The sequence below is a fragment of the Callospermophilus lateralis genome, chromosome 3 (assembly GCF_048772815.1).
Source record: "Callospermophilus lateralis isolate mCalLat2 chromosome 3, mCalLat2.hap1, whole genome shotgun sequence".
Classification (NCBI taxonomy): Eukaryota; Metazoa; Chordata; class Mammalia; order Rodentia; family Sciuridae; genus Callospermophilus; species Callospermophilus lateralis.
In genome coordinates, this window is record NC_135307.1 from 171,177,207 (window position 1) to 171,205,143 (window position 27,937).

At 39.9% G+C, this 27,937-nt stretch overlaps 1 protein-coding gene across 1 annotated transcript in view; it reads right to left on the reverse strand.

Moving 5' to 3' along the window:
- Positions 1-8,304: 8,304 nt before the first annotated feature.
- The window catches only part of Tmc2 (transmembrane channel like 2), a 69,130-nt gene continuing 49,497 nt past the window's right edge, over positions 8,305-27,937 (reverse strand). Inside the window, exons 16-19 of the mRNA XM_076849445.2 lie at positions 20,525-20,650; positions 11,229-11,307; positions 10,181-10,298; positions 8,305-8,522 (exon numbers count right to left, since the gene is read on the reverse strand). Coding sequence (XP_076705560.2) covers positions 8,305-8,522; positions 10,181-10,298; positions 11,229-11,307; positions 20,525-20,650 — 541 coding nt within the window. The remainder of the gene's footprint in view (positions 8,523-10,180; positions 10,299-11,228; positions 11,308-20,524; positions 20,651-27,937) is intronic.

The following is a 27,937-nucleotide window of genomic DNA, read 5'->3' on the forward strand; positions in this document are numbered from 1 at the left end:
GAGGCACCATCTGGGCCAAGGTGACCATTCCAGGCTGGAGCTTTGCAGAGCCGGCTTCCCGCCGCGCTGGTGACTTGGGACCCCAGACACTCTCCCACGCCCCGGCTGCAGGTGCCCTCCACCCCCACCCAGGGAACCCCGTGAACCCCGTGGTCCGCGCGCCCTCCCCTCTTGCCAGGGACCGGAGCCTGGCCTGGGGCGCTCTGACGCAGACCCTGCAGGAAACATGGCTTCTCGCGGCTTATTCATGCTTTTACATTTTATTTAGTATCATTCAATCAAAAAATGATGATGGCTGGCAATGCCGTAGAAAGGAAAGGCGATCCCACATCTTCCTAGGCCGATTTCTTGCCTTGCTTCACAGGACCAGCCTCTTTTGCGGGCCACGTGTTGCGCACAGTCTGGAGAGCGGCCCTAAATTCGTGTCGCGTCCGTAGCTCTGAGTGAATGGCAGCTGCTTTCTTGTCCTGTAGGGCGGCTTTTGGCACTCGGGTGACGATTTTAAAATTACTTTTGCTTTCAATAACTAATATTAAAATTATAAACGCAAAATCTTTTATTCTTAAGTAGTATATACCCTAGTTTTTTTAAAAAAACATTCTAAGGGGATTTTTAAGATAAGTTAAATTCTATAAATCACATTTACAACTTTAATGTATTTTTATTTTCTTCTTAAACGACTCAATGACTTGAAAAAAATCCAAGAACTTAGTTCCACTGATATATTAAATCTAAAAGTATGATTGTAAATCTTAAAAATCTCATAATCTCAATATTACTTAGAGGTGTGGTTAAATTGTCATATACATATCGATTTATAATCACTAGTCTGAATCAGTTACTGTATTTTCATTTTAAAAATGGAATTGCAAAATTAAACATATTACATACTTTAGTGTGTTTAGAGTCTCAAACATTACAAATATTTAACATGCCAAATTAAATGGATGATTTCAGACTAATGAAAAATAATGCTATGACTTTGATTTACTTGTTTCTATAGTTAATCCTAATCTTCCTGGGATTACAGGTATTTATCCACTGAGGAAAGAATTTTCAAGAAAACAGAATCCATGAATGGATTGCAGAACAAGAGTGTGGTGGCACTCACCTGTAATCCCAGGATGAGGCAGGAGGATCACAAGTTCTAGGCTAGCCTGGGCAACTTAGTGAGACCCTGTCTCAAAATAAAATTTTAAAAAAGGTCTGGGAATGAAGTATAGCACTTTTGGGTTCAATCCCCAGTACCACACACACAAAAATAACAACACTAGATTGCAGAAATAATTTGTTCATTCATGGCCAGTAGTTAAAAAATCAGAATAAAGAGAATAAGAAGTAAGTGTATGTCAGAGAGAGTAAGGAGTATGTTATTGTGAGATTTCTGTTTCAGCTATAAATCTATATATCTCTATATACAGTGTATATACACTGTTATACACATATAAATTCATATTTTCATACTTATATATATATATGTGTATATACTTGCACTTCTGTGTATTAATTCAGGATATAAAAATAACCTGATAATCATTCAGTGAGCCAAAAGATTACCTCAGTTATACTTTGGGCAGATTTGAGCCTGCTGGCTTCAAGGATGCTGCAATGAAGTAGTTTGCTGACTGAAGAAAAGTGTACTTTAAAAAGTGAGATACAAATGCTTGTGATTTTGGAGGTATGGTGTAAATACTAAAATAAAGTATTTCTATGACTTCTTCTCCTCCATCTCTTCATTATGGTATCTCCTGCTGATACTTATAATCCTGACCCAGTGGGCACCTGCAGTGTGTGATGTAGGCTGTCCCTTCCTTCCCCTTAGGCTGTTTGATAGGCTCACTACCACCACCAGAGTGGACTTTTACAAAACCTTTGATTTCCCTCATCCAAGCTATCTTCTTCTCTACTGCCAGAACAGTCTTTCTAAGGCAGATTATCCATTTGTGTTCTATTTGTGAGTGCTCATAGTGGCATGAGGTAATGGACGAATTATGGGCCATAATATTCCAGGAACACCTGTGGTAGCTAGTCTCAAAAAATGGCTACCAACGATCCATGTCTCGGTGTATCAGGTCCTGTATCACTCTTTGAATTGGGCTGGGTCTCTAACTTTAGCCAGTGGTATGTGGCAGGAGTTATTCTGTGTCAATTGTAGGCTTTGTCCTGTTGGGAGCCTTGTAGATGCCCCATAAGAGGTCTACCTACTTTGCTGGTGAGACAACCTCAGAGGCTATGAGACTACATGCATGGAGAGGAAGAGAGGTCCAGTCTTTCAACTGCCCCTGCCAAGAAAGTAGACATTATGTGTTCCAACCCCTGCCACCATCTGACTTCAGCGACCTGAGACTCCAACCAAGACCAGAAGAACAGATGAAATTTTTGATTTTCCATGATATATTATAGCTTTAGCACCACAATATAGGAGCAACTTGTTATGCAACAGATTGAGAATAAGCAAACCTGGGTTGAAACCCCAGCTCTGCTCCTAAGCTTTCATTTCTTCTGCAGAATGAAGATTAAAGATTTATTCATCCCTGTAACAACCCTTTACTGAACATCTATTATAGGGCCACATGTGAAACAGGGAATGGGACCTCAAAAATGCTATAATCTTGCTCTTTTGTCCCTTTCTCAATAAAGAGCATGAGAGCATTTCTTATTACCTATCTCAGTTGAGTCCCAGTTCTCTCATTGCCTCCCATAGAATCTATAACACTTCATTTTTCTATACACCCACCTACAGTGAGGTATTTTGAAGTTGACATTTGTTTTCTTTTACAGATGAAGAATCAACATTCAACTCCTAGTATTTAAGAAGCTCCCAACTAGAGTCAATCAATCAGTCCTTCCAGCCATTCATTTTTAAAGAATTTCTGTGTGTCTGCTGCATGTGAGGTGTCTTGCAATATGCTAGTAAACACAACCAAGTTCTTGCCACTGTGGAGTTTACATTCTGGCAAAGACAGATCATCAAGTCAACGTGTAGCACATCTGGTGTTGATAAGTGTTAAGAAATAGTGTGTTATTTTTTTAGAGACCATGAGACTGTATGGAAATAAACCATGCAGAGGTCCAGGAGAATAACAACAACAATGGTCACCATAACCCATGGCCTCTGACTTCAGAGATTTTATGGTCATGGGAGACTATTATCTAGGGCTAAATTGCAGTGATAAGGAGGCTGACTGGAAAGCAGTTTGCCTCAGTATGCCTGAGGTAGAATTCAGGGCTAGAAGGGACTTTAACTATTCATAGGGCAACGTGTAGGTCAGTGAAAGCTGGAGGATGGAGAGAATGAAAGCAAAAGGCAGAAATAAAAATATGCTAAAGGTGAAAAATTTAACTTGATCAGTAATTAGGACTAAAGGATCTAGAATCTAAAACTATAAGAAGCTTTGAATGAAAGTCAGTGATGAAATTTTTGATTTTCCATCAAGCAGTTCAGTCAGAGATTAATTTGGAGGTGATTGATGTGCAAGGTAGATTGCCTGGTGAGTTCCTGCTAAGAAAATGTCCTGGCCTGGGCAGCAGTTCTGAGTAGGGGATGTGTGTTTCCCAGGTGTGCTTTAGTTCAAGTTTAAGGCCATGTGGCGCCTGGCGCTTTTTTTTTTTTTTTTTAAGACTCTTCACCCACTGGGTAGATTCATACACTATATCACCTGACCTTTTGCACTTAGCCCAACCTTTAGCTGTGTTGATTAGGTGTAAATTAGAGTTTTTACTTGGGGGCAGCATCAATGGGGAACCTACAGAAAATAGAATATGCAATTTAAAATCCAGGCAATAATAGGGAGAGCTTTGGAAAAGGAAATTACATGGAAACATCACAAGATGGCGACACTTCACACTCATCTCTGAGTGAGAAAAATCTTCACATTGAATTTGAAAAGGCCTCTAGCAATTCCTGGGCTGTTTTCTCCAATAAGGAAAGAAGCCCCACAGCGTTCTTTGGTGATAAATTACATATATATGTAACATTTCTTTACATAGACACAGAAGGGTGAGAAGCATCTTGGGAAGGTCTTTGTCCCAGTGATCCTACTCTTCTTTAGCATTGAGAAGCAGGCAGCTTCTGAAACCCAGCGGTTGATTAGGATAACAGGGCAAATGCTTTGTTCAGTAGATTCTGTTTGTGAACCTGTGGATGTCTGATTTATCCATGCCCGTCATGATACCTGTTATGTATTGAGCACTTAGCCTAGTGTGTGGCAAATGCATTATTTTTACATGCATTATTTTGCATTATGAGAATTTGTATAGTTTTCATTGCTTTTTTTTCTCTTGGAGGCCCTGTCAAACTAGGATCACTCTGAATTAAAATTTCCATATAAATTTTTTGGAATGTGTAGATAATGTGGAATTTAGATCCTTGGTGTGAGAGGGCTGTCTTGTCAATCTAACTTCTCAAGGGACATTTTTCTCTCTTACTTTCTGCCAAGGTCAAGAGAGAAAAATATCCTTTTTTTCGTGGCAAATTTCTTTAAGTTTCTTGTAGAGCAGGAGTGTACATCATGCTTTGAAATTAACTTTTGTTGCTCTGTCACTGCAACTTATTTTAAAATTGACACGGTTCTCCCCCAACCCTTTGTTCCCTGCCTCACCTCTCCCTAACCAAGGGGAGAGCAAGATAAACTTTCTTCTCATCCTAGGCTAAGTTGTCTTTTTTTCCCTTGTAGTTGTAGATGGGCAGCATGTCTTTATTTTATTTACTTTTATGTGGTGCTGAGGATCGAACCCAGTGCCTCATGTGTGCAAGGAAAGCTCTCTGCCCATGATCTACAGCCCTAGCCTGGCTAAGCTGTCTTTGAGCAAACATACACCATAGGAATGAAGTAACTTAGACTTCAGGGATGGTGCCAGAAGACCTAAGAAATGGCTATCTTTCAAGGTTACAAATGAATTATGACCCCTGACAGGGCACACCTAGAAGATAGCCTTTGAATCACCTCGTTTAAAACCCTGTTCCCCCTGACAGGCAGAATCATAGACTCTGGGACAGGAGCACCCTTATTTATCTTGCCAACAAAGCAAAAAAACCTTTTCCTTTTTTTTTTTTTTTTCAAAACTGTGTCCTTATTGGGTTGGCATTGAGGACAAGGACTGAGTTTTGGTAACATGAGGAATTTGGTGCCTTAGCTTTGGGCAGGACTTGATAAATACTTCAGAGTGTGCCTGAAGTGCCTTTACAGTTGAGAGTCTTCAACATAGTGGGTACTGTTGGTACCCTGTCCCAATCCCTTTACTGGCTGGTGCATTAGCCCCCAGTTTCTGTTAGTGTATAAGTCAAAGGGAGAACAATTATTTCCTTGTATCTTCACCACAGATGTGTTCCTGCTTACATGATTCTATGTAGAATGGAGGTCATCATAGAAATTAAGGGTCCTGGGCACCACTATTAAATAATCTGGAGGATTTCTCTCAAACAAGCTTTAGAGTGTTCTTAACAGAGGTCTTGCTAGTATTTGAAACACTATCTTTGGGGCTGGGGTTGTAGCTCACTGGTAGAATGCTTACCTAGCATGTGTGAAGCACTGCGTTAGATCCTCAGCACCACATAAAAATAAATAAATAAAACGAATGTATTATGTCCGTCTACAACTAAAAAATAAAAAATAAACACTTCTGTCGAAATATGTTCACAAGTTTTTTGAGGACTCTCCTTTCAAGAGATAAAGCAACTTCCCTTGAGTGTGAGCTTAGACTTAGTTCTAATGAACAGAAAGTAGTGGATTTCTGAGACTAGGTCATAAAAGGTACTGTGGCTTCCTCCTTGTTCTCCCTCTTGGGTCACTTGCTCTGGAGGAAACCAGCTGCCATATTGTCTGTACACTCAAGCAGCTGTGAAAATGTATTAAACAAAATGGAGTCACTCCTGTCATACTTTGCTATAATGGAGTAGAAGGGCCATGGGAAAGGAAGGGAAACACTCAAATCATCAATGACTGCTTCAGGAACTCTCTCACAAAATCACTACATTGAAACAGCCTGTTCTATCTTTAATACAATTTTTTACTTAGCAATTGATTGATGGTGGAACTGCCAACTAGACCTTAAAAGCAGTTTTACGTAGTAACTTAATGCTACTTGCCAATCAAACCTTGCCACCTCCTGTGAGAACCAAATGTGCTAATGAACTTTCTTTCAAAATAAATTGCATAGACTTTCTGTCCTAACAAAACAACCAAAGCTTCCTTTGTTTTCCAGGTCATTCTGGCCGTACACATTGTGTCCCAGATTGCATTCTTATTCATTGTTCCCAAATAAAATTCCCTTTGTTGGAGATTTGCCTGCATATTTTTTATTTGACTTTGACACAGCCCTATGGAAAGGTCCATCAGGAGAGTAACCAAGATCTGTCAAGAGCCAGTAAGGAACTGAAGCCTCTCACCAATAGCTATGTGTGTGAGACATTTTGGGAGCCTAATTTTTAGTTAAACCTTCCAATGATTGTAACCAGGCTGAGAATTTGCCCGCAATATCCCAAATCAGAACTGCATAACTGGGCCACTCCCAAGTTCTTGACCCACAGAAACTATACAACAATAACAAATATTTTTATTATTTGATGCTGCCAAGTTTCAGAATAATTTGTTATACCACAATAGATAACAAATACACCTCCTCCCATAAGCTGTGCTTCATCAGACAGGTGATTTGTTTGTTGGAAGTCGAACAATAATCACTAAGAGGCTGATGGTTCAAGAAGGTACACCTCTCATTCCCTTCTCCAGGGGCTGGCTTTATCCCCAAACAGGATAACGGGGGTGGGGGGGGGGTTAGTGTGGTGGCTATCTGTGGGCTGACCAGTGTTGACTACTTGGGTTAGACTGCCTGGATTCCTGGGTGAGGATAAGCTCATGGCCAGGATATTTTTTTCCTCAAAAGAAAGCACATGACACAGGCAGTTGGGGGCTGGCTGTGGTTTCCATGGAAACGAGGCATCACAATACTTCCTTTGCCTGGAGATGGGTAGAGGTGTAATAATTTATTGTGTTTCTCTGGTCATATGGTTCCATTTCCACTCCATCACAGGTTGTGTATGAAGTTTTGGCTCTAAATTGGGAAAGGAAAATAATTGGGAGGGAAATTGGAAATTATTTTAATTGTTTAGCTTATGAAATCTCTCTAAGATCTCCTTTTCACCAAGACTTTGCCTGACATCTAGGGTGTGGGGGATTACTCTGAAAGCCCTAGGGGACCTGTTTGGGTTGTGCTATAACAGTGGGGTTGACTGACTGAGGGAGATGACTCCCTTTAGAGCACTTGGAGAGACAGGGTGAAATGTCCCCTTGGTCCTGAAGCCACACTGCTCACAGAGTAAAGGAAAGGGAAAGACCTGTCTGCAAAATACCCAGGGCTGTTGGAGAGTCCTCACCTGTGACTTCTACCCTGCTAAGCCTTTGCCCCTGCTGGCAAAGCCCTCTTATTGGTCTGAACTCTCTGACTTATGCCTACTAGGACACATTATGCACAGAACCACGATACGACACGAAGCAGACATATCCCCAGAGACAAGGCTCTGCATTTGTACCCTTTGTAAAACTCTTCAAAGAAGCCATCTCCAAGATTCCTTATATAGTAAGCAGGTTTTCAAATTCCTTTTAGAATTTGGTGTATGAAGAAGACTTTTCTGTCTTAAGCAATCTTTACATTTCTTTCAATTAGATCAGAAGGACTGTGTTACTTACTCCCTTGCTCCTTTGCCTTGCTGATAAGAGGTTCCAATGCATTCTTTGGTGCTTAGTTGGCATCACCTTTCCCAGGCTATGTGCTGGGGTGTCACCAATCTCCCTGCTCATATCACCGGACTTTGGTTCATTTACCTTTATTTTCATTTGCTTCTCCATCCTTCAGAGAGAGGTGATGATCAGAAATGAAGGCCCCTTTGCATCCTCCTTTGTTTTAATGGATTTGAAGAAACCTAGGTTCCAACATTTGCACCATAGAAAAAGTCTATAAGGGAGGTCACTGCCTCACCCAGTTTGTCCCCAAGCCTGGAGTCAAGGAAAATCACTGGAGTATGAGGCCCAGGGCTGCTGTAACCAAGATATTGGAAAGAGAAGTTAGTGTAGGGAAGGCTCCTGCTCCCCTAAATGCAGAGGAAGCCATCATCCTTCATTTTTGGTAGCCCACAAGGGTTTGAGACTAAGTAATCAAAGTTCCCGTGTTAAAAGAGAGATGAGAAAAATGCATGTTTGTGTGAGAGGAGAGCCAAAGAGAGAAACCAGCTTGGATATGTGTGAAAGGTGGGGGGGGGGGATTCAAGAATCAGTCCCAGAAGCAGGCTCCCATGAGTCCCAGCTGTCAGTGGGGAGGCCTCTGAGCACTCTTTCCAGAGGTTGACCTCCAGGGATGAGTGTGAGACTGCGGTTGACCAGAATCTGGTCTGACTCCTGGGGGCCGAGATCCAGGGAGGTGTCGGGGGCCAGGGAGCAGGGTACTGCTGGTGGAACTGGAGGTCACAGGGTCCTGCGCCTTCTTGTCCAGGGTTTGGCTTTGGCTGGTAGAGTGAGGGGTGGACTCTGGAAAATGAAGACAATGAGGATGTGTGAGGTCATGTACAGTTTGAATTGGAACTCTCTGGAGCCACCATGCAGCGATGGAGATTTTAGTCCTATTTAGTGAGGTGAGAGCTGTCAGATTCCCCTGAGGGATCTGAGAGCACCTTGACTTGGTGTTTGCATAAAGGGCCCCATTGGAGTACTATGGTTTACTGGCTAAGGAAATAGATTGTGAATTCTGGCCTTAGGCTAGACTCTCTTATCCTGGGTTTTTCTAGAATATTAAATTAAATCCTTGAGTATTAAATTATTACAATAGTAACAGCAGCCTTCCAGCGTGACTGTCAGGGTCTAATATGATGATGGAAAGGAAGAGACTGTGCAAACTATTTGGAATCAGATCCAATTTCCAGTTCTTCACTTACTTGTTTTTCCCCTCTCTTCTAACAGGGAAAGCCTGCTCTTAGCCATACCCAGTTCTTCTTCTTCTGGGACACAGAAATGGATGTTTCCCTTGTAGATGGGTGTGCCTATACCACACTCATAGGGTTTGTTGTGTATCACTTCCTCTAGGTCCTCCACTTGTACTAACTTGATGCAGGCAGAGAACCTGGATGGAAGGAGTCAGGTCCCCCAATTTTTGCTTATGGCCATCAAGTGGAAATACCTAATTTGGACTCCACTTAAGTAGGATATGAACTTTTATTGTGTTTGAGCCATTAGAAAGTTAGGGCCTATTTGTTATAGCAGCTAGTACCATTCTAGCTAATTCTTAAAAAGAATAATAATAAATAAATAAAAATGTAATTGCTGAGAAATTGGAATACTTGTAAAAAAAAATCTAACTCCTAAACTATCAGCCATTTCTTGTGCATCTCATTCAGTTCTTAAATTCAAGGCCCTCTGTATACTGCCAATGTTCAGAGACAAACCTTGGAAAATGGAACCAGAGATGGTCTTTTTCAACTTGATCTTTCTTATTCTGATGCTGGAGCTGGTCTGTGATCACTCCCCTTTAAAGCCTTGAAACACTTTTGGGGGGAACTTCTTTTTTTTAATGTTTATTCTTAAGTTTTAGGTGGATACAATATCTTCATTTTACATTTATGTGGTGCTGAGGATCAAACCCAGTGCCTTGTGCATGCTAGGCAATCACTCTACCACTGAGCCACAACACCAGCCCTCAGGGAATCTCTTATGTAACCTTTTCTCATCCTTTTATTCTAGATATTCCAGTGCTGCTTTTTTTTTTCTTTAAGAGAATACAAACTACTATTACCAACTAGTATTCATGGATCTGTTCTGCGTGCCAGGAATTCTGTGAGGCACTGTGTGTGCACGGTCCCTTTTCATCTTTACCATCCCATGAGGTAGGGGCTAAAACTCCTATACTGACTTGACCAACTACATGTAACTAATAACTGTCAGTGTTCTGATTTCAATCCCAGATCAGTCTGACTTTACATCATAGACTCTTTACACTTCTCTATGTGGCCTTGTAAAAAGTCATATCAGGGCTGGGGATGTGGCTCAAGTTGTATCACGCTCGCCTAGCACGCATGAGGCACTGGGTTCGATCCTCAGCACCACATAAAAATAAAATAAAGATTTTGTGTCCACCTAAAACTAAAAAATAAATATTTTTTTTAAAAAAGTCATCATCATAGAAAGAAATTTACCTTCCTTGGTGAGCTGCAGCTGGGTGGCATTTTTGGAGTTGCTTTTAGGCATGTCCTCTGAATCTCTGGCTATGGCTCTGCCTTTGACCGATTTATGGCTCTTCTCAACTTCACGGAGCTACAGGGAAAAGAAAAATGCACTGTTGGTAGTGTCTGGAGGCGTGGGTGTATAAGGCTCAGAGTGTGGATGGTGAGAGCTGGAGAGAAGAGTGTTTTCAGTTCTTGCTGACTACCTTCAATCGCCTGTTATTAGTTCTGACAATTGGAAAGAAGAGCCTGAGACTCAGATTTGCAGTGTTCAAGGGAATACCTAATGCCTTCAGTCCTCTGTTTCAATGGTTTTCTGTACCTGGGCAGGAACCCAGTAAGGTTAACAAAAGTGTAGGTGGGGAAGCAGAAGTGGACAGATGAGATTAATTCAAGAAGAGGGGCAGAGGAAGCAAGGACAGGGCCTAGAGATGGTTGGCTCTGACCTTTAGTGTGTTTAAGAGTAGTCACTCTGTCATTATCAGCTGGGATGTTGGGAAAGGTTGCCATGTGTGAAAGGAACTCAGAACGCCCCTTAGACTAAGGGGCGCCACAATATGTTGTTTTGATATTATTTTTGTTAGTATTCATACCATTTTAGTTTTAGTTTTTGTTTGTTTGTGCTAGAGATTGAACCCAGAGCCTCATGAATGCTAAGCATGTGCTCTCTCACTGAGCTACACCCTCATACTATTAGCTTTAACCTCTAGGAATTTTTGTGGTATGTACCAGCATTGGTTGAACCCATGGACTTTCTCCTGATCTTGAGCAACAACAACCTCTCAAAAAAAAAAAAAAAAAAAAAAAGCAAACTGTCATTATTATTGCATAACCCTAAATTCCTCATAATATAAATACATGTTGTTGAATCTCACAAGGCTACTTTCTATAACACAGATATTTTTGGATTTAGTTTAGAAGAAAGTGATTGAGATAATACAATTGAGATCACAGAGCAAATTAACAAAAAACAAAATCAGGACATCTTTTTACCCTCCAGGGTGAAATTCCCCAGACTCACCGCTTGAATTTTCTTCCTCAGCTGGGCATTAGCTCGGGAAAGGCTTTTGGAAACTGAGTTTAGGTAGTAGATAGCCAGGCTGCAAGAGAAAAGCATGTCTCCTGTGGGCTTGGGAATCTTGGAAAATGACTACCAGAGCTGGGTGCCTTGCTTGGAAAATAAGGTAGAGTTCCTAGGACAAGTGCTGACGCAGGGTAGGGGGAGATCCTACTATCCTAAATTTCTTCTCAACACTGAGAAGGTCCTAGACATGCCTGCTGCTTCTCCATATTATCGAGCATGGGCATGACTTGCATATCTCTTGTTCTCAGAGTGCTCAATAAAGTTTAGCAAAGGAATAGCCCCTTCCCCAGGGAAACCTGAAGAGGCAGGGCAGGAGTGGCAGGATTTCTTGTCTGCAGAAGTTGGTCATGTTTCCTGGATACCTATCCTGTGCCAGGTTTGATGCCATGTCTTTCCCCACCCTATCTCATTGGTTTTGATGAAAATTCTATGAGTGGAAAGGATGATTCCTATGTTTATAGACCCATGCCCTGGGATTCCCAGAGATTACATGATTTGCCCAATGTCACGCCACCTCTACAATCTCTCTACAAAACTCTCTCTACAATCTTCATGTCCTGAGAGAAGAGATAGAGGAGCTAAGGGACCTGCTCCAAGTTTGCCTAGAAACACAACTGCAGATGTCCTGAAAGTCCCCTCCTCAGAGCGCATTGGCATGCCTGGCCCTGGCCTTGTGGTTTTGAGTGAAGCCCCCATTGACTGACTGGGTTACTAGTGTTCTTTGAGGCTGCAGCCTGGGTGTCCCTTCCGTAGAACCTATGATCTGATGCTATGCCTGGGACTATACTATCTGGGAGGAAAGGGGATCCAAAAGCCAGAGTACTACCTGGGGTGGAGGTAGGACAAGCGCTGACTGTGGGTTTTGAGTCCATCCTTACTAGTCATTATCGCACATGAATTTCAAGCCTCAGCTGCTCCATTTGGTCTTCTGAGTCTTTCCCTCAGGGTTAGATCACCCACAGCTGCCCTATTAGAGTTATCTCCAGCCAGAGAAGAGAACCACATTATCCCTGGAGCAGAGTGTGTGTCTGTGTATGTAATATGAGCCCCTTGAAGCAAGAACTCAGAGGTCTGTGGGTGAGGGGAGAAGAGAAGGAAGGACAGATGAAGGGACTAATATTTGTTTTGTAAGCCATCTAGTCTGTGCCAGTCCTCGCCATCTCTTCTAATTAACTAAGTTATTAGGAACCAGAGGTCAGAGGGGTGACTTGTCTTGCTGAAGATTGCACACCATGCAAATAATGCATAAAATGCTCAAGGGTGGCTGTGTTCCTTCTGAGGCTGTTTCCAGATCTAGCAATTCTATTTCCTGTCTGAAAGGGTCACATTGATGTCTGGATTTCATCATTTCCTTAGGAGGTCACAGAGAAGCTCAGTCATCACTGTCATGTCATTACCCTCATATCAGGGTGTTTGAAATCAAGAATGTAAAGTGACATGCACGTGTTCGCTGCTGGCAATGACAGAGTTCAGGGCACAGGGCAGACCTTCAAAAACGAGTAGTACATGAATAAATGAACAAATGAAAGGGTCCTGCATCTATGCTGGCCCCATCTACAGTGCTGAGTCACCGTGGGTCTGCACCCACCTCCAGAAAGCTACTGTGGGAGTGCTGAAGGAAACGGGCCATCTCAGAGTGTGGCGCTCCAGTTCCCCTAGGCTGACAGCCTGGCAGGAGCAGCTGGGAAACTGACCACAGACTCAGGGAAGGCTGGCTCCATCAGACCATCCTGGAGTTCAAGGGTGCTAGGATGAGGAGCTGCAGTGGTCACTTCTTGAAATACTCTCTAGGAAATCATAAATAGGCAGAGACAAAGCACATGGCTAAGCAACAAAAAGGATACTCAGAGAAGGAGGGTTTTAACAAAATCTTTACAGGCTAAAGTTCAATCCAGATGTCAGCAAAAATGCCATGGTAAGGACCTCTGAATTTTTTTCCTCCATCAAAGCGATAAGAGCAATGGCAAAAAAATTGTCAGAATCAACTTTTTCAGAATTCTGAAAATTGACTGAAGGTTTTCAGTGTCTTTTAAAGGAAAACAATCGAATCTCAGTGAAACCAGTGAACTTTATGAGTTAAGTTGCCTTATCTCTCCCTCCTCCACCCAATTCTGCAATTGGTTTGAAAACCAACAGTCCCAAATCATGGTGAAAACCAGTAACCCCACAGTTACTGGAGGGGGTCAAGTGGGGTTGGATGGAGCTCCTTCAAATCCTCATTACCAGAGAATTGTTACTATTTGATTTATCTATGGTTCCCTGGAAGATGCCACTCACAAAACTGACTTTTTTGACCTTAAAGACTGACCAATGTGAACAGACTTTTCTCTGAGAGTGTTTGTCAAAAACAATAGGAGGTGGTGGGTGCAGTGGCACATGCCTGTAATACCAGAGGCTTAGGAGGCCGAGGCAGGAGGATCACAGTTGAAAGCCAGCCTCAGCAAAAGCAAGGTGCTAAGCAACTCAGTGAGACCCAATCTCTAAATAAAATACAAAATAGGGCTAGGGATGTGGCCTAGTGGTCTCAGTGGTCCAGTGCCCCGGAGTTCAATCCCTGGTACCGCCCCCCAAAAAAACAAAAAACAATAGGAGGCAATTGTTGAACATTTGGCTCTGTGAGGTGTTAGATAACAGGGCAAACAATGGGCTAACCACAAAGCTTAAAGAAGTTGGGAAATGTGATGCCCAATGGGGACTTTATAAAACTTTGAAATATTCCTGGAAACCTAGAGGGCCCTGTGCATGATGTTAAAATTCTGTGCATGTCCAGGGTTGTGAACATGTTCAAGCTCTCACTCTGACTAACCTTGAGGCACAGCACAAGCAGGAAGTGAAAATTAAGGTAGAGTCATAAAATGCTTGATTGAGTGTTGAAGTATACTCCAATACACACACAGAGAAACTTGGTAAATACTGGGAGCCTTGATGGTTCCAGATAACATAAGAAAATCTCTATCCAGCCATTACCTGACTACTAAGTTAACTAAGCACAGAAACTTTAGTGGCTACATACAATAAAGAATACAGACTATAGAATTATTTCAGAAAAGGCACCAACCAAATATTAACAAAGAATTGCAACAACTACAAACCCTGAGAGGAGAGTAGAAGATGATTTCCAAAGTTGCCATAGGTCATTTTAAAAAATATCAAGCCTTTTAAAAATATTCATGTTTTAAAAGCTAATGAGAAGTGCAAAGAAACAAGAAATTATGGTTTCTACACAGAAGAAAAGGTAGTCAAGAGAAACTGTCCTTGAGGAAGCTATGTTAGGCGACTTTGTATTACTGTAACAAACAACTGAGATAATAAATTTACAAAGAGAAAAGGTTAAACATTTTGGAGGTTGCAGTTCATGATCCATTGGCCCCATTGCTTTTAAGTCTATTAGTCAACACATGTGGTTTGGAAGTTTGGCAGAGCAAAGTTGTTCATCTCATGGCCAGGATGCCAAGATAAAGAAAAAGAGGATGGGTTGGGGACCCATTATCTCCTTCAAGGACATAACCTCCATGACCCAAAAACCTCCCACTAGGCCCTACCTTTTAACATTTCCACCATCTTCCAATAGCAACAAAGTGGGGAAGGAGCCTCTACCACATAGCTCTTTAGGGGACATTCCAGATCCAAATGATAAGCAAAGCTCAAATGTTAAACTTACTTAACAAAGTCAAATCAGTTATAGTAAATATATTCAAAGAGCTAAAGGATGTTGTTTCTCAAGAACTAAAAGATGGTATGAAAACAATGTCTTGTCAAATAAAGAATACCAATGAAGAGTCAGAAATCATAAATAAAGGAACCCAATAGAAATTCTGCTGTTGAAAAGTTTAACAACTAAAATGAAAAATTTTCCAAAGGTGTTCAGCAGTATGGATGTATTTGAATTGACATGCAAGGCATCAGTGAACTTGAAGATAGATCAATTGAGATTATCCAGTGTGAGGAACAGAAAGAAAACACTGAGGTAAAACAACAGAGCCTGCGGGACAAACATCAATATATGCCCAGTGGGAATCCCAAAAGGAGAGGAAGGATCATACAGAATATTGGAATAAATAATAGTCAAAGATTCCCTAAAGCTAACAAAATATATTAATTTGTGCAAGAAGCTCAATAAATTCCAAGCAGGATAAACTCAAAAAAGACTTAAACCTAGACACATAGCAAACTGAAAAAAAAACACAAAAAGAATCTGGAAAACAGCAAGAGAGAAGCAACTCATCAATCGCATACAAGGGATCCTCAAAAAGAATAGAATTTTTTTTTAATCAAAAATCATGAAGGCCACGTGGCAATGGGATCACAAATTGAAAGTACTAAAAGAAGAATACTGTCAACTGAAAATCTTATCTAAAGAAAAACTGTCCTTAAAAAAATGAAGGATAAATTAACAATTCCCATAAAGTAAAACAGAAACAGAGTTTACCAACAAAAAACATTTTTTTAAAGAGCAAGCCTGGATTAGAAAGTCCAGATACAATCAAAATATACAAAAAAAATTTGTAGTTGTAGATGGATAGCATGCCTTTATTTTGTTTATTTTTATGTGGTGCTGAAGACAGAACCCAGTGCCCCACGGGTGCAAGGCTCGTGCTCCGCCGCTGAGCTAAAGCCCCAGACCTCAAAAACATTCTTTACAAGAAATATTAAAGGAAATCCTTTGGGTTCAAATGAAAGGACACTAGATGGATGGTGATCAAATCTACATGAAGAAATAAAGAGCAGAGGTAAAGGTAACTACATATGCAAATACAAAAGACATTAGTGCTTTTAGTAAGTCTTTTTCTCCTAGCTGATTTAGCTAACATTCAGTATATAAAGACAGAATTTTATGGCAACAACAGCACAAAGGAGCAGGGAAAAGAGAAAAGTTGTATAGGAACCAGGTTTATATACTATTATAACTAAGTTGGCATTAGTTTGAGTAGTTTGCTATGTTAATTGTAATCCTCAGGGTAATCACTAAGAAAATAACAACAACAACAACAACAAAAACTATAGTAAAAGAACTGACAAGAAGGGGCTGGGGCTGGAGCTGAAGTTCAGATCCGTGGTAAAGCACTTGCCTAGCATGCATGAGCCCTAAAGTTTAATCCCCAATGCAAAACAAAGAAACAAACAAACAAAAAGAAAACACAACTAGAATGGCTATACTAACATCAAGAAAAAAGATTATTATTAGAGACAAGGACATTTTATAATGTTAAAAGGGTTACTTTAACAAGAAAATATAATACATATAAACATATGTCCACCTAACAACATAGCCTAAAAATATATGAAGCAAAACTAAAATTTAAGGGGAGATAGACAACTTAGCAATAATAGAGAATCAATACTCCACTTTCAGCAATGGAAGATCAAAGCAAGAGAAGACTCGAGCAACACTAAAAGTTCCACCCAATGTGATCAACTGCTTTTCCTGAGAGCTCATTTCCCTGGAAGCACCAAAATAAATTAAAGGCTCAAATGTAATATCTGGACCTACTTTTTCTAAGTGGCTTATTATTATTTGTCATTATCTTAAAGTCTTGGTGACTACATGTTTCAAGTAAAACTCCCAACTCATTTTTGGAAGTATCACCTCATTATTTACCTCTGAGATCAGCAAATTTTTTTCTTCAGAGGGCCAAGCAGTAAATATTTTAGGTGTTGCAGACAATACAGTCCTTCTCACAGCTATTCAACTCTGCCTTGGGAGAACAGAGCAGTCATAGATAGTAAGTGAATGAGCATGGACGTGGTCCAGTAAAACTATAAAAACAAATGTGGGCTGGATTTAGCTTGTGGACTTTAGTTTTCTGATCCCTAGTCTATGCCAAAAGATTCTGGAATAGATGATCATTGTGCAGGCTGATTTCTGCACAAAAGGCACCTGGCTCAGGGGCTGATTTGAGACTGAAATCCAGCTATGTTCTGTTTGTCAAATGGAACCCCCTGTGCGGCATACCTCTGCCTGTTTTGCATAAACCACTAATTTGCATAAATATTCTAATTTGCATAAATCACTATGTGGGCTAGTGCTGACTCGAAATTCACCACCATCTTTTGAGATCACATTTTTTTTCTTACTTCTATAAGAAATCAAAGAAGTCAAAAAATCTGCATAAAAATTATCCTCAAACCATTGGTTAAATCTTCAGTATTCCATGAAGCCCAGAAGAAAATGGCACCAAACTAGAGAACTGAGCAGAGAGTGCAACAGCAATAACAGTAGTACTAGCGAAAGAACAGCCAACCTGGGGAAAGGGGAGTTGGGTTTCAAATCTTGCCAAAGTGCAGGAGTTGGTAAAGACCTTAGGCTTTTCACTTTTTTGCTATTGCAAACTGTGCAAACTCTACTCCAACAAGCGCCTTGCCTATGAGTCCTGTGTGATTATTGAGCTCCCCTGAAAGACCATGCTCAAGAGTAAGGGTCACATTCTAGAAGTAAAGTCAGTGCCTTGGGATTAGGGAGAAACTGAAATAAACTGGTCCTGCAAAGGCCCAGCACCAACAATGACAGTTTATGTTTTCCAAAGATGGCCATAATATCTCCCATCTTAAATGGGTCTAGAATCTTCCATTCACTCAGCAAGTGATGGAGCCTATATTCCTCTTTCTTGAACTTGGAGGGCCTTCATGACTGCCTCCATAGAGTATGGCGGAAGCAATGGGATATGACTTCTGAGACTAGGTTATAAAAATGCCACATATATCCACCATGTTCTCTTGGAATACTTGCTCTCGGAACCCAGCCACAATGCTGTGCGGAAGTCCCAGAAGCTTATGGAGAGGAACTGAAGCCGTTAAACCAAAGCCTTGCTGAGTTCCCAGCTGAAGTCAGCACCTATAGGTCCATCATATGAGGGACCACCTTGAAAGCGGATCCTCCAGTCCCCACTTGAGCTGCCCCAGCTGATGTTGAGGCGAGAAGAAAAGAACCATTCCTGCTGAATCCCACCAAATTAGTAACATAATAGCTAGCAGAAGTACCAACCCTTGATAGAATTAAGTGATCTAGTACTTCATCTGCCTTTCAGAAGAAAAATCTATCCTTTTTTGGAGAAAGATAACATTTCCCATAACCTTTACAATTTTTTTTTTTTTATCCACATGTTTGGAACCCAGGCAAAATTACATGCTGTTTAAAATGGGATTGAATGACTGATAAAGAAGAGGAAAGAAATAACCATAAAAATATATGCTCAGGTGATCCAGATTGTAGAATATCAGACAAAAATTGAGAAAATAACTATGATTCAAGAAAATAAAGATAAAGATGGAAAATTTCACCAGAGTTGGAATTTATTTTTTTAAAGGAGTCAAAGGAAAAACACCATTTTGGAGAGCTATTCGGCAATACTTAGAGGATTGAAGAAGCACATACTTATGATCCAGTGATTCCACTTCTGGATATCTACCTTGGCAAAACTTCCACAGTTGTACAAGGAGACATATGCAAGGTGTTTGTGGAGCAGTTTCCTATAGCAGAAGTGGAAACAACCCAACTATCCTTATGCAGAGTAGTAGATAAACTGAAGTTTATTCATAGTATGGAACACAGCAGAGCCACTGATGTGTGCGCTATTTTATCCATGTGGAGAAATCCCCCAAATGGGATATTTAGTGCAGAAAGATATATGATATGAGGCATTCAAAGAAAGTTTTAAAACTCAATAAATGAGCCCGGTGTGGTGGTGCCCACCTGTAATTCCAATGACTTGGAGGGCTGAGACAGGAGGATCACCGGTTCAAAGCCAGCCTGAGCAACTTAGTGAGGCTCTAAGCAACTTATTGAGACCCTGTCTCAAAATAAAAATTAGAAAGGGCTGGGGATGTAGCTCAGTCCCCAAACAACAACAACAACAAAAAAACACAACAACTCAGCAAATGATAGTATGTGTACACATGATTAAGGCACAAAAACATGCATGAAAATAATTAAAGCCAATCCAAATAGTGGTTACTTTTAGAGAAAGAAGAAAAAAAGAAGGATTAGGTAGAGCTTCAGGTGTAACATTTTTTACTTTTAAAAAGGCAGCAAGTATTGAAAAAAAATGGTAACTTCTGTTTAATTTTGTGCCAGTTTACCTGGTTGTCTGTATTATTTATGCTGAGGTTATATCATATGTATATATATAAAGTACTGGGGATTGAACCCAGGAGTTCTCTGTCACTGAGCTAACATTTCTAGCCCTTTTTTATTTTGAGACAGGGTCTTGCTAAGTTGTTGAGGCTAACCTCAAACTTGTGATCCTCTTGCCATAGCCTCCCGAATTGTTGCCACTTCATTCAGCTGAGGATATATCATATTTTTAAAAAGCATACCAAAAAGTGTCTTCTTTTTCCTTTGGTACTGGGGATTAACCAGGGCCTTAAACATGCTCTACTCCTGAGGTGTGACCTCAGATGCCAAATGTTTTTATAATGTAAGAGTATCTATGTTTTCATTAGCTCATTTTTTTTCTATCACAACAATTCAAATTTAAGAATCTTATTTCCTGCCTGTCTTCATTTCTTCCTTCCCTAGTTTCTTCCTTTGATACCAAGATGGGCGTTGGTCAGTGTAGGGAATACCAAGACCATCAACTCACCACCATCCTTTCACAGTGTTTGAGGGGGCCAGTGATGAACGAACCAACTGTTCCAGTGCGCAAGGAGTTAGTGGAGTAGGGCTGTGAGCCTTCTACAGTCATGCCCAACCACCTCCTAAGCTTTCAGAGACGCTCAGAACCCAGAGTTCTTTGATATTTCCAGGGAACTTTGTAGAGGTTGTTGAGAATACTCTCAAGTTTCACCATATCCCTTGGATCCTATTTTTCAGTGTGTTCCCTAAAAGATTGGCAGTTGTCAGCTCTATGCCAGAAGACTCTCCTTCTCTCCCACTGCCACTCCCACCCCTTGAAGTTATTCTACCTCCAAATTTCCAGGGAATTACCAACATCAGTGAGTCTCAATCACTGGGAACCAATGGGAACTGATCCTTGACCCTCAGGGAGGGGCAACTCAGGCACATTATCTTCCTGAGTCCCCAGTAGGATTAAAGTCCTTTATCCCCAGAGGTAGTCATTCCCTTCCTTTCCCTTCCCAGTCTCAATTACTACTCAGCTACTTGCATTTGAATTCTTTTTCAGGGTCTGCTTCTGGGGAAACCAGACTTAAAGGGTGAAAAGGAAGGATATGCTGGGGAAGTTTCAACTACAGAGGAGGTTTCCATAAGGTGGATCCACGGGCCCAGGCTAACTTACAACATCAGCAAGATGGCTGGAATGATGAGTCCTGGATTGGCAAGGAAAGCAAAGATCTTGCCCAGGAAGGTCGGGAAATCATTTTCAATGGTCTCTTGGAGGACGTCATACATTCTGTTTTTCCCACTGGAAAGAGGAGAGGACACATTACAGCTGCTGCAGAGCTCACATAGCACGTACAACTGGGTCTAAGCCCCATGGCTCCAAAGCTGCTGCTTGCCATTGCTTTCCTGGAAGAATAAGAACCCTGCTTCAAATGGACTGCAAGTGAAAAATGTCTTCCTTCAGGGGCTGCCATTTGGTCTAGAGGGTATAGCTGCTCTGCACTGTTCTTGCCCTTGGTACCTCACAACCTCTCAAACTATATTGGTCTTCTCAGAAATAAAAAAATGGGTTGTCTCATATATTCTAATCTGAGAAAATTGTATATGTTATAGCTCCAACATGGAGCTTCCTCTGAGTTCCCTGGCATAGGAAATATTCTCTAGGGGCCGACTTGATGGAAACTTCGTGGTGCCTCTCAAACATACCCACAATTAGTCTTCATATTATAATTTCAGGAGGTTGGATTGCCCAAGATAGGCTTCTGCGCTATTCACAACTTTAATTTCAGTTTTCATCCAATTCCTAATAATCAATATTCAGATTGACTCTACCAATGCCTGCCAGAGAATCCTGGGAGCTGATGGTTCTTGATTGATAATTTTAGTGCTAAGATGTGGATTGAGGGGTTTTCAGTTCCTGCTTCAAGTACTTGCTTTCCCCTTTATAAGCTATAGGACTAATTTCTTTCTTTCTTTCTTCTTTTAATACCTGCATTTATACTCTTGCTCTGCCTACTGGAGCTATACAGTCAATTGTGGCTATTAAAAATAATATAAAAAATTATGGGGGCTGGGATTGTGGCTCAGTGGTAGAGTGTTTGTCTAGCATGTGCGAGCCTCTGGGTTCAATCCTCAGAACCACATATAAATAAGTAAATAAAATAAAGATCCATGAATAACTAATAAAAATATTTTTTTAAAAATTAGGATGAAATAAAATTTAAAATTCTGTTTTTTAATCATAAATTCAAGAACCCAATAATCCTATGACTAAATTATATTAGAAGAGCAAACATGGAATGTTTTCACCATTATAGAAATAATATGATGGAAACTTCATTGTGCTGAAGTTTGATATCTTGGGCAAGATACTGAAAATTTGTCTGCCCTAGTCTGTCTATCTGTCTATCCACAACACATAAAAGTACATATATGTATGTATGTATATACATATGTATGCATACATACATGCATACACACATATATATATATATATTAAATATTGTATAATACTAATATAATGTAATATGGAATTATAAGTGTAATAACAGTATTTGACTCAGAAGATTATTTAGAGAATATAGACATGAATCATATAAAATATTGAATATGTTGCTGTTAAGTTGTAAGTGGCCTCCAAAATGTTGCAGCTAGCAGCCTTATTGTTTTTTCCTTGTGTAAAATATAGATCAGGGTTGACAGACAATGGCCCATGGACAAATTCAACATGTCACCTATTTTTATATGGCTTACGATCTGAGAAAGGTTTTACCCTTTAAGTGGTTAGGGGGAAAAAAGATCAAAGAACCATGATATTTTGTTACACATAAAAACTGAAATATGAAGTTCAAATTTTATTTTCCATAAATAAAGTTTAATCGGAACACAGCCCTGCTCATTCACTCATGTACTGTCGATGGCTGATTTTGTGCTGTTATGGTGGACATGAGCAGCTACACCAGAGACTGACTGTGGCTATCTCATTGCTCAGCACTCTTGTGTAGTTCACTGTAAATCACAGTGATGCTGTTGTATTATAATCTGACAGCATTTGAAGTGCCATGTCTGTCACCATGTCCTAATTACTTTTATTATGTATTTTCATCATTATTATAGTTATTAACATTATTACCATAGTAATTGTTCAAATTAATGGGATTCACTGTGCTTTTCCATATGTGCATACATAATGCATTGATCATAACTATCCACCCTACTATCCATGACCCTTCCTCTCTCACTTTTTCTCCCAGTACCCTTCTTAGTCCCTGAAAGTCCCCCTTAATTTCTTTTTTGTGCCCACACCTCTTCCCTTTCCCAATTCCCTACTTCTCATATCATGACATTTAATTTATTTTTCACTATGAGTGCAGATCTGGCATATAAAAACAAGAAAAGTGAAATTCAGATTGTATGCTTTAAGTTGAGTGGATTACTTTACCGTTGAAATAGATATTATTTTAGTTTCCAAGAGCTGCTATGACAGGTTACCATAGTGGTATCTTAAAATGATAAAGCAGAAGTCTGAGATTGTTTCACAGGGTTAAAACCAGGTTGTTGGCAGATTTGTACTCCCTCCAGAGGGAGGTAATAGGTGCGTATCTGTTTCCTTGCTTACCCAGCTTCTGGAGCTACATTCCATGTATTCCTTGGCTCATGTCCCCCATCTTCCATCTTCAAAATCAGTATAGAATCTTTGACTATCTCTGTGTTCCATGGTCCCATCACCTTCTACTCTTTCATAATCAAGTCTCTCTCTGCCTCCTTTTCATAAGGACATTTGAGATTTAACATTCACCTGGATAATCCTCAATAATCTCTCCATCTCAAGATCCTTAACTCAATACATTGGCAAAGATCCTTTTGTTATATAAGCTAAGGTTCATAGTTTCCAGGAATTAGGTCCTGGATTTCTTTGGAAATCTGTATTAATCTTACCCAACTCCACTTTTTCCTCCTTACCCCCTGCTTTCCCATCCTTGCCAAATTAAATTCATCTTACTCACAAAATATATTCACTTCATCTCTCCAATTCCAAAAGAAATAGATGGAGGAAGGAAGGAATCACCATCCTGAGCTATTTTGAAATCCAACCAACCAAATCCATTAGATTGAAAAGACCTGAGAACAATCCTTTGGACCCTTGGCTCCATCCTCTTTGTCTACAGATCCACCCTCCAGGACTGCAGTCCTGCCTTTGGAAATTATCCTTTCTTTTCCTTGAAGGGTAGTTCATACTCTAGTTGACTGGATTTTTTATTTTTTATTTTAGATACACCTGTCAGGGCTGGGGATGTGGCTCAGGGGTAGAGTGTCTGTCTAGCATTTACAAGATGTGGGGTTCAATCTCAGCATGACACCCACACCCAAAAGATTGCTATATAAATGACAGTAGAGTGTATTTTGACATACATACATATATAGTGTATAACTTCCCATGCTTGTGGTTTTATATGATGTGGAGTTACACTGGTCATGTATTCACGTGTATTCATGTGTATGAACATAAGAAAGTTATGTCTGATTCATTCTACTGTCTGTCCTTTTCCCATCCCCCAGCCCTTCCCTTCCCTTCATTCCCCTTTGTCTAATTCAAATAACTTCTATCTCTCCCACCATTGTATGTTAGCATCCACATATCAGAGAAGACATTCAGCCTTTTTTTTTTTTTTTTTTTTTGCATTGGGGGATTGGCTTATTTCACTTAGCATGATAGTCTCCACTTCCATCCATTTACCGGCAAATGCCATAATTTCATTCTTTTTTATGGATGAGTAATATGCCATTGTGTATATGTACCACATTTTCTTTATCCACTCATTTATTGATGGGTACCTAGGTTGGTTTCATAGTTTAGCTATTGTGAATTGAGCTGGTATAAGCACTGATATGGCTGTGTCACTACAGTATGATGATTTTAAGTCCTTTGGGTATAAACTGAGGAGTGAGATAGCTGGGTCAAATGGTGGTTCCATCCAGAGGAATTTCCACACTGCTTTCCAGAATGATTTCACCAATTTGTAGTCTCACAAGCAAGGTATGAGTATATCTTTCCCCCCATATCCTGGTCAACATTTATTGTTACTTGTATTCTTGATAATTGCCACTCTGACTGGAGTGAAATGAAATCTCAGTGTAGTTTTAATTTGCATTTCTTTAATTGCTAAAGGTGTTGAATGTTGAGCACTTTGTCATATATTTGTTGTCCGCTTGTATTTCTATTTCTGTGAGCTGCCCATTCAGTTCCTTTGCTCATCTATTGATTGGGTAATTTGGTTTTTTTTTTTTTTTTTGGTGTTAAGTGTTTTGAGTTCTTTGTACATCCTGAAGATAAATGCTCTATCTGAGGTGCAGGTGGCAAAGATTTTCTCCTATTCTGTAGACTCTCTATTTACATTCTTGATTGTTTTATTTGCTGTGAAGAAGTTTTTTAAGTTTGACACCATCCCATTTATTAATTCTTGATTTTACTTCTTGAACTTTAGGAGTCTTGTTCAGGAAGTTAGTTCCTAAGCCAACATGATGGAGAGTTGGGCCTACATTTTCTTCCAGTAGGTGCAGGGTCTCTGTAATTTCTAGGTCCTTGATCCACTTTGAGTTGAGTTTTGTGCCAGGTGAGAGATAGAAGTTCAATTTCATTTGGCTACATATAGATTTCCAATTTTCCCAGCACCATTTTTTGAAGAGGTTATTTTTTCTCTGATGTATATTTATGGTGCCTTTGTCTGTTACAAGATGACTGAATTTATGTGGGTTTGACTCTGTGTCTTCTATTCTGTTCCATTGGTGTTTTGTGCCAATACCATGCCACTTTTGTTACTAGAGCTCTGTAGTATAGTTTAAGGTCTGGTATTGTGATGCCTCCTGCTTCACTCTTGTTGCTAAGGATTAGTTTGGCTATTCTGGGCCTCTTGTTTTTCCAAATGAATTTCATGATTGCTTTTCTATTTCTATGAAGAACATCAATGGAATTTTAATAGAAGTTGCATTAAATCTGCATCCAGCTTAGTAGATTTTTATCAGCCTGTTTTCTGCCTATAAATTCTGGGAGGTCAAAGCTTTCCTCTACCTTGTCTTCACTTTGGCCCTTTTAGTCCAAGCTGGCAGCATTTCTCCTGATATAACATTCTCAAAACCCTTACAGGTCTTCCATGTATGTCATGGGAATTCCCTCTATTAGACAAAAGGGTTTTATAAGGTCTTTACTGGATACTCCTGTTCTATTCCTGGCTTCTGCTGGGATGAGTGAGGGGGTCTATGAGTCGCATGCTTATCCCCATAAAAGAGTCCTCTTTGTGAATGAATATTCAATTATTCAATACTACAGAAGCACTAGCTGAAGGTTATTCAGCTTTACCTTTCGCTTTCTTTTTAGAGAAGTCTTCCATCACAGTGAATCTAAGCATCTTTTGCAATGTGGATAGACTGAGAATTTCCAAAAATCATCAAATCCTGGTTCTTTTTTGCCTATTAGCTCTTATCTCAATTTATCTCTTCCCTCGCATATTTTACCCTAAGCAGCATGATAGACCTTAAATATCCTCAGCTAAACATCCAAAGTCATTGCCCATAAGTTCAACTTTCCATACAGCTGTAGGACACAATTCAGCTGAGTTTTCTATTGCTGTATAACAAGGATCATCCTTCCTCCAGTTTCTAAAATCATATTCCTCATTTACCAGTTATGTGTTAGATTGTAGGAGCTGAAGGAATATAACTAGAGAAAACAAGCTTGTTTAACATGTTTATAATATACAGCAAGAGCAATGTGCTTGAAGAATGGAGGACATTGAGAGCAATAGCCCATTTAAAAATAAATAATTTCAAGTGGTTTTTCCTTGACTTTTGATGAGTTGCTGATACTGCTCAGTTGTTTGTTTGAGGATTCAATGCCAAATTTGAAGTGACTGAGAAATGAACCTCTGAATATTCTGTGTGGAACAAATATGGGTGAGAATACTTTCAAAGAAATTGCAAAAGCACCAATTCAATACAAACTGAGGGGGAATCTACTATGATATGCAAATACATGTAATAATGTTCATATTATGTGCAGAGCAGAAAAAAACCTTAGGTGGAAAAATTTGCAAAGTTTATAAAATTTTAGGTATTTACAGCCTATGTTTGATCATTGTACTGTTCATCAGCAGGGAATTTTTAGGAAACATTTTAATCTATTATCTGCAATTGAATCAGTTGTGTCAATGGTGAACTTCATTCATTCTTGTGGCTTGTTTTCAATTTCAGAAATAGAAACTGAACATCCTGACTTATTCTATTATAGAGAAATTCAACGGCTCAGCAGTAACTCTGAACCTCTATTATGTAAATGTTATCACCTTCCCCCAAAGAACTCCATTTTTCTCATTGGCAGATTTTATTACAAAAATGATACATTATTATTATTATTACCAAATTTTGGATTTTGTCAATAAAAAACTTTATAGACATTTATTTCTCTCTTGTTGTATAAATAGCTATATAATATTCTTGGTTTTGCCCCTTGGCCTCAGTCTTATTCTGCTTTCTGTTGCTATAACAGAATTCCCAAGACTGGAAAATTTATAAAAAATAGAGGTTTATTTTTGCTCACAGTTCTGGAGGCTGAGAGTTCCAGGATAGGTCATCTACATCTGAAGAGGACCTCATGCTGCTTCAACTCATGGTAGAAATTGGAAGAGCCAGCAGGTGCATTTGGAAGAGACAAAACAGAAGGGACAGACTTCCTTTACAACAACCCTCTCTTGCAGTAACTGATCCAATCCTGCAAGCATGAGAATGAACTTGCTCCCATGAGAATTAACCCAGTCTCTAAGTCCCAACCTCCCAACCCTGCCACAATGGCAATCAAAGTTCAACATGAGTTGTAGAATATTCAGACAAACAACACTCAACCTTAGCAACTTTCAAAACCTAAGATATGTACTGTTGGGCCTTTACAGAAAAATTAGTTGACCCTTGGTATAGATGATGCTTCCCACCTCACAGTGTTTTATAAGGATTAAATACATGCCTCATGCAATGCCTATAGCAAAGTAGACATTCCAAATACCTTGGCTACCCTCTTCGCTGGTAAGTGTTTTGTCACTTTGGGGATTATCAGGGTGCTTGGCACCTCACTTTGGGGATTATCAATGTCCTTGTTTCATTTCTTTGTCTTTCCCCTTTTCCTTCTGGCCAAATTAGCGAGGAGTTTTGTCAGAATTTCAACAAATCCAGTGAGAAGGAAAAGCAAATTAAAATTATACCCTATCTGTCTTAGATATTAAAAAGAAGATCTGGGTTACAAATAGACTGAAGTGAGTCTGGAGATACATCAGCAGCTATAATCCACAGCACCTCTCCTGTTAGATGTATTGAGGGACTAGAATCTAATGCCCTTCCTTATATTCCATGTTGCCTGGGATTGCTCCTCCTTTTCTTAAAAAAATGAGTTAATTAATGAGTGAGGAATTTAAAATAGACGTAATGCTTAATGCTTCCACTTGTATGAAAGTAATCAATATGCTTGTGTGCACCAAATATATTAAAAGACTTCTCTAAATTGGCTTCAGATGTCTACTAGTTCTTGGTTCAGTGGCCACAGGAA